Source organism: Salvelinus namaycush, chromosome 37, assembly GCF_016432855.1.
Source record: "Salvelinus namaycush isolate Seneca chromosome 37, SaNama_1.0, whole genome shotgun sequence".
Classification (NCBI taxonomy): Eukaryota; Metazoa; Chordata; class Actinopteri; order Salmoniformes; family Salmonidae; genus Salvelinus; species Salvelinus namaycush.
In genome coordinates, this window is record NC_052343.1 from 25,444,407 (window position 1) to 25,452,055 (window position 7,649).

Consider the following 7,649-nt stretch of genomic DNA (forward strand, 5'->3'; position numbering starts at 1 on the left):
AAAGAGCCATTTCTTATTTAATGTGGTGATTTAAAAGCAAATACTCCAGAACACTTAGGCTACGTACAGGTCTGTTTCGTGGGAGGGGCCGCTGCATACCTTCCTAAAAAGTAAACGCTATGTCTCTGCGTTTAAAAAGAAACCTGCCCCTATTGAGAAGGCTAGTTGGGTCTACAGCAAAGAACGGAAGGCCATCTTGGGTCGCTGTTCTCAGATCTATATAGCCCTATGTGAGATTGCTTTGAATCTTCTCAAAGGACGCATTCCACTCACCCTGAACCAACTGAAAAAATTAAAGAGACAAAAGACCTCGATCAAACTCTTTGCCAATAAAAGGGCAGTCTTCAAAAGAAAAGACATAGATACAACAGTCGGGGGTTTTCTGCTGCCTTTACTAAGTATAGCCGTGCCCTTCATCACCAGCCTATTGCGGCCCGACGTGGGGGTGAACACCGGTTGTGATGGCCAATAAAATGTACTGGTGCCTCAACAAGAGTTGGATAGACTTAAAAAACAAATGCATGGTCCTGAAGGTATCCGACAAACAGCTGAAAATGATTTGGATACGGCCATGAAGGATATTTTGAACCGAAAAGGATTGAACCCCTATGATAAGATTCAAAAATACACAAACCTAATGCAAAGGTATTGACTCTGGTAAAACAAGGGGAGAGAGAGACTAACATTTAACCCTTCCCTACCGGACCCTTTAACAGATGTCGAACCTAGCGCTAGCAGGCCCCTGTAAGGCCTGTACCTGCGATCTTACCTATTGAGACATCAATGTCTGTGAAGCTCAAATGCCATTTGAAGATAAAGTTATGCATGACCTCCTGACCATGTGCCGTTAGTAACAGGAAGAATGTTAAATACATTATGAACAAGATAAAAGACTCAAAGGGGATAGCTGCTTGGAACGACTCTGGAGAGTTTATCTTCAGGGCTCTGTTGTCAGGGGTTCACATATGCTGACTTGCTTAAAGTACCACGGCTCCCACAAGGTTGCTGATGACAGAAGGCCTCCCGGCTGGCGTCAGTTTCTTAAGGCCCTGGCAATCCTCAACTTCCCTCTCGGGTGTACCAACCATAAGCTTCGTCAACAGATTCAAGCTTTTAAAACAAAAACCTTCAACGAGATACAGCACCCTAAAGATCACACAACGACCCGCCCCCCTATGAAAGGGATGATGATAACTCATTTACTCCCATGAACATCTCAGGACCTTTTCCTAATCCCGATCTCTCGGTGTGGTTAGACTTTTGAAAAAGATTTTTGAATGACTATGATTAAATTCAATAAATTTTTATTTGAAAAATAAACAATTTAACATTTGTGGCATTCTTGAAACATATGACGTGAGCATACGCCTTGATTACACGGTCTTAAAGGACACACATTTGAACACTTTTGATATTTTCTAACAAAACAAGATACCAGGGTATCATTACTTCTTAAATCATCCTTATAAAGAGACATAACATCGTCAAAAGAAACTCCCCGGACCTCTGGCACAGATAGAATACACAGTGTTGACCGCATGTAGTGGAAAGGTTATCTTGCACTGTGTTGAGCTGTAGTAGATCTTTGAACCGTTTAAGGTCAAAAAATCTTTAATAGATTTAGGGAAATGTGAAAAACCGGGGGGAAAGCCCTAGGAATCAAAAAAAGTTGAGATTTTTTTCACCTTCCTCTTCTAAGGTCATAGCTAGCCAATGTTCACCAGGCATGTGTTTAGGATGGGTATTGACAATAAAATGGCGCCTCTCAGGCCATTCTCAATAGGTAATTCATCACAAGCCAACACTCCACAAAATGTTTTTCCAATCAAGCGGCTCATGAGCCCGTCCAACTCTTGGGTAATCATGTCTTGCTCAAAGGTCCTTAATAATAATCCACTAAGACCTGTCTTCGGGCATTCACTTCCAAGATTAATCGAGCATGCGTAAACAATCATGCGAACTGTACAGGCTAAAGGTGTACGGAACAGCATTTCAAGCCGAGGTTACCATGGACAACACAGACAGATTTCCTGAGGTGTCATCGTCAGGTGATAAATGAAAGCATACAATGTGTAACCCTCTGCAAAATCATTTCTGTCTATAGGTAAAGAGAGATCTTTTAGATGTCGCCCTGTAGCCAGGAATAGATTGTAAAATTCTCGCACAGATATGTTGTTATTAAATTGTGGTTGGAAAGCCTTAGCAGGGACCTGACGTCCGTCCTGACAGAGAGCTACATACTCTGCATTGAAGTGTTGAAAATTAAATGGGTTTTTATCTAAACTGCCCGTATTAGAGGCGTGATCAACCAGACCTATAACCACATATCTAGGTAAAGGGCCTAGAAATAGGTTTTCTTGACTGCAGATTCTACTGCCCACAGGTATGCTAAAGGTTTTCATGGTAATTCTTTGGAGAGGGTAAAGGGCATTTCCTTTCATCAAAGCATGGGAGTGACCCAGACGTACTGCCGGAGATACAGACACTTTTTTAATAAAAGGGTGGCCCCAACACTTTCAAACTAAAATCCCCGTCTTGGGGAGACATCAGGCAAAACTCATCCTTGGCCCGGTTAATTTTAATCTTAAATCAACGAATTTAAGAGTAACCGTTCTTGAAAGAAAATGTCAGAGTGTATAGGGCCTAGCAAATGAAACTCTCGAGATTCGGCGCAGTAGCGAGCGCGTGCCGCCAGTCCTTTGTTTGCCCCGGTGGAAGGGTCTGTCGATTCCATAGAGACTCTGCAGTATCCTTGCTAAACAGCCCGGCGCAAATTGTGTTTGAGAGTGTCTTCGGAGTAGTTTAGTAAACACTCCATGATGGCTATAAGGTATGTGGCGCTGTTTGACTGATTAGGCGTTCACCCAAAGTCACGTCCACTTGGAGAAGATGGTGGCCAAGGGGTAATTAAGAGACTCACTTTGGCATGCCTGCAATATTGTGCCATCTCTTTTGGTCACTTTTAGACGTAAATGCACCAAGGTGTTGTTGAGGTCCAGATAGTTGTCATCGTGGCCTGGTATGAAAAATTCGATAGGCCCGTTATCGGTAATAGCCGAGAGGGGGGCTATCTCCACATAACTGGACCTATCTATGAATGCTGCGTTAACGGGCCGTGAAAAGATCGAGTTCTGTCTTTATAGCTTCAGAGGACATACGGTGTAAAAGAGCCATGTCAATTATTCTTTTAGAAAATACTTCCTAGTATTCTTTTGTCGTTTTTGGTCCAGACCTCCTCCCTTTACCCCGTTTTGACTTACTGAGGTTCTTTTAACAGTTAACCTCCGCTTTTTAGGTGCAGGCTTGCGTCTTAAACCTGGGGGGTCTCTTTTTTGGCCTTCGAGACAATATCATAAGCCCCGAGCCTTCTTGATGCTCCACCTCTGGTGACGCCCTGCGGGTCATAGCATTTGCTACAACCTCACTTACTATATTTTAGCCCGTGATTTTAAATGTGGTTTGGCTATGCTGAAGCCTCTCTTCATAAAAGGTAAAACCATCCTGAAGAGGTTACGGAATATACCTCCTATCCCAGCACCGTACATTGTCGGTGCTCCATGATACCCTGGTAGTCCATTACCAACTTGATCCACATAGTATGAAACATAACGGTTAGGGTCGAGATGATGGTGCCATAACCCTTTATTTGTATTATGTTATAAATATAATACAAATATTATATATGTAGAGGTTTTGGTGGGTCTAAAGTGTAGTTTTACAATCGTTTTACCATAAGTAAATTCAATGTTTTCGTTCTGATCCGTTTTAAGCTCAACCAGAATGTTTTCAATATATTTCTTGCTTATAGGTACGTAGTGTGTCTTGTCGTAGGTAACAGTGACTATATCGCCATCCTTTCCGTCTATATGAACTGTTCTCAGGAGGGGCACACAACTGTCTCCGACCCTTTGATAGGTTATGATGTCGGTATACACAAATATGTTGTAAAATCCAGCATGGATATCCGCAGGAATGGGAATAATTTATCGTTCACATACGTCCATTTATGGGGCCATCCCAACATGTAGGCTAAATTACCGCTGGTCTTTATACCACCGTTAGCAGGCCCTGAGATTTGTATCCTTTTATGGATAGGGTTGTAGAATAGGAATATTTCCATCCTGTTCAGGGTTAGGTGTTCATCAACTTGAGACGATCCTGTCGACGGTTCTATAGAAACCTTTTTTAAGCTTAATAAGTTTCGCAGGTTCCGATAACTTTTTGCAATAAAAACACGGTCCTTATCTTTGATATTATACCAAATATGGGGGTATGTAATCTCGCTGAGACTACCTTCCAAGCCTCTGATAACTCTATAGGCTTTGGAAAATTGGTTGTATAATTCGAACTCTGATTATTACGAATATATGTGCAGACGCATTACTGGGGAGAGGCAGGTAGAAGCCGCTGTGTTCCATGATGCACTCCTGTGTACACGAGAATGATGAGCTAGTTATCATGCATTAGGGTTTAAGTTAACCCCAGCTGCCTCAACCATATCGTGCTCCAATACCCACTGTTGAACTTTTGGGGCCAGTTTTTCCAGTGGACCAGCAACCATTTTTGACCCTTTTTCTCTTCTGATCTAGAATCTCCTCCACGTTTGAAAGACTTTGTCTTTACCCAACTGGACCTTCTGTAATTCCTTCTCATAAAAAGATCCCTCTATAAGCTCCCCGTCATAATCTTTTAACTTGTAGACCGGGGGTATGCGTGGCAGACATTCTGTAACGGTAAACAACTCATCGCTGTAACCTTGCTCATATTTTTTGTCGAAAACACCCCTCAACTTAGATATACGCACCAAGTCACCCACGTTGAATTTAAAGTAAAAAAAATTCTTACGGCGAAGGGGGAACAAACCATACAGATTTTTAAAGACTTGAAAAGAGTTTTCAGAAGACACCTGCGAAGGCTTCATACGTATACTCTTATGGTAGCTGTTGTTGTAACCCTGTACTAAATCAGGAACTATATCGATATATCTATGTGTGTTGTGAGCTGTAAAATATCTCCACATCCGCTCCTTCAAAGTTCTGTTAAAGCGTTCCACAACTGAAGCTTTCAAATCCGAGCCTGTAGCAAAATGTATTATATTATGCTTCTTCATGAGCTTCTGAAATGTCTTATTAAAAAATTATTTTCCGCCATCAGTCTGCACTTTCTTGGGTGCGCCTCGGGCCTTCAAGATTGAGTCAAAGGCCCGGGTTACCTCGGCCCCGCTCTTATTTTTTAACACCCTTACAAAGGCTACTTTAGAGAAAATATCTATAACCGTTAGCATGTAGCGATTTCCATCATTTTTATCGGCAAGGGCCTGCATGTCACATAGATCCGCCTGAAATTGGGCCAAGGGATGCGTAGAAAAAACTCTATTTCTTGGAAATTGTTTTCTTACAGGTTTATGGAGAGTATAGGCATCCTGCTCTGATAACCACTCATTCACTTTAGCATCGCTTAACAGGCTACCTGTTTCTTCGGCTATAGCTCTCTGTAAACGCTCTTTACCCCCATAAGACCCGGGGTTAGCGGGATTATAATAAATGTTTTTCAACAGCTGTTCAGCCATCCTTCTTGCCTCTCTGAGGGCCAATAACGTTAATGAGCCACTTTCAAATAACGACAACATTTCAGTTTGAGAATTTTTATTTTTTAAGACCAAGTATTACGTATACAGCCAATTCAGGATTTGTTGCAAGATACACGTCCCAGTTTTCTCAACAATCACAGCATGCAACAACCTATATATTTGGTTTAGATTTACAGGTTTGTGTCGCTGAATTTTTAAAACACACACGTCGGATATATAAGTATATAAACAACAAATATGATACACGTTCACATTAAATGGTGGTTCAAACAAATAATGTAAAATCTTAGCCAAAGTTATTTCTAGTTCTTCAGAATCATCAACAATTCTTGATACCATTTGTGTCCATTGCATACTCTCCCCCGTATGTCGTACATGATTCATGATTTGTTCCATTTTCAGCAAACGCTCTACATTAGCCCAGGTATTGTGTGTCGTGTAGAACGATACATTGTTCACTTTATTTTCAATAATCTGATGCATAACATTTGTAAGGTCTCTCAAAAGAAAAAATTTATTTATTCGCTCCAACATCGTAGACACATAGTTACCCATAGCTTTACGTCTAAATAACAAAATGTCACTCGGTCTCTTGGGATTTATTGAGCCAGAAAAGCATCACATCAGCCACCACAGCTTCCCGGTATTTGTTGTCGTCCACCAGGGTGTGTCGGATTTCTTTGAGTTTCTCGTGGATGAAGATTGCCTCCTTCAGTTCATGTAGGAAGGCCTCGGTTACCCCGTAAACTCTAGGGATAGACGGCACAAGACCCATAGACTCCAGGGCGATGACCAGCGCTGGTATAAACCGGCAGGACCACAGTCTTTTCACCAGCTCCTCAAAATGGTTGAAAAAGTAGTATCTAGGAGGGTCGTATAGGCAAGGATGACGACGCTGGCTGGGGTGATTGATCTCACAGCCGATGCATTTTTCTCTTATATAGTCTCCAATCACCACGTCTAAAAGTGTAGCTACAGAGGCCTTGATTGTATCCACAAAAATAGTACTGGCAACCCCATCAAACACATCCTCAGGCTGGGTACATGTAGGGGGTGTCGAGGGTCTTGCCAGGGGGGAGTAGAGTGTAGGGCTGCGAGGCATAGAGTCCTTAGTGTCGGGCCCCCATGACGTAGCTGAGTCCTCGTAGAAGCTAGGGATATCCATGGTCTATGATGAAATGAAGAACAGGCTGCTTTTTTCCTTTTATTGTAAAACCACGCCTTTGGGTATCGGGGCGTGGTTAACCGAGGCCGCGTACTTAGTTTTCTTCTGAAGAGGTATCTTCTTGAGCCTCTTTTGAAACGTAATCTTCACGATTCGTATATATTATGCACTTCTTTAAATGAACAAGGCTCTGCCGCTGTAGGCTCTGTACAAAGAGAGCATCCAACACCTGCAACATGTTCAATTCCATTACATCCCAACTTTTAAAAGGAATAAGCATACGCAGCCTGGAATCCCCAGTCAGGCCCCCCTCCCTGAGGTTTTGGTTTCGGATTTCCTCGGTGCCGATATAGAACTCCACGCAGCCACAGGGACGTCCATTCTGTCTTTGTATTTTCACCCTGTGAAATATTCTTCCTGAGGAGTCAGGGGTACCTTCCCAACGGGTCTCGTAGCCAGTGAACACACTATACCCCTTGGTGATAAGGCCCAGTTCAGGACACACAACCTTGCGAAAAACCGACCAGTCTTCAACACCATAATCCACTCCTACAGTCTGGTCTGTATATTCTTCTCCTTCAGCGACAGTATAGAGGGTCACTCTACAGGCCAGGTAATCAAACCGATACCCCCACAGCTGTCCATTAGACATCAACACTTGATCTTTCACCGCATTTGCGGGAGGTATTTGGGTTCTATACACATTTAAAAAACGCTTTTTTGGCGCATCATATATTTCGGGTTGATACTTTGCCCTTGCTCTATGGACCAACCGAGGGCCCGCTTCAGTTGTTACAGTCATCACTGCTTTGTCACTGATCACAAAATCCATGGTTATTTTTAAGATCTTGTACAGTCTTAAACATGTATTGTTCTGGGGCTTTATAAGGTGGA

At 42.5% G+C, this 7,649-nt stretch overlaps 1 protein-coding gene across 1 annotated transcript in view; it reads right to left on the bottom strand.

Moving 5' to 3' along the window:
- Positions 1-6,755, bottom strand: part of LOC120030927 (cell adhesion molecule 4-like) — a 36,473-nt gene extending 29,718 nt beyond the window's left edge. Inside the window, exon 1 of the mRNA XM_038976432.1 lies at positions 6,635-6,755. Within this exon, the coding sequence (XP_038832360.1) occupies positions 6,635-6,755 (121 nt within the window). The remainder of the gene's footprint in view (positions 1-6,634) is intronic.
- Between the last annotated feature and the right edge of the window lie 894 nt (positions 6,756-7,649).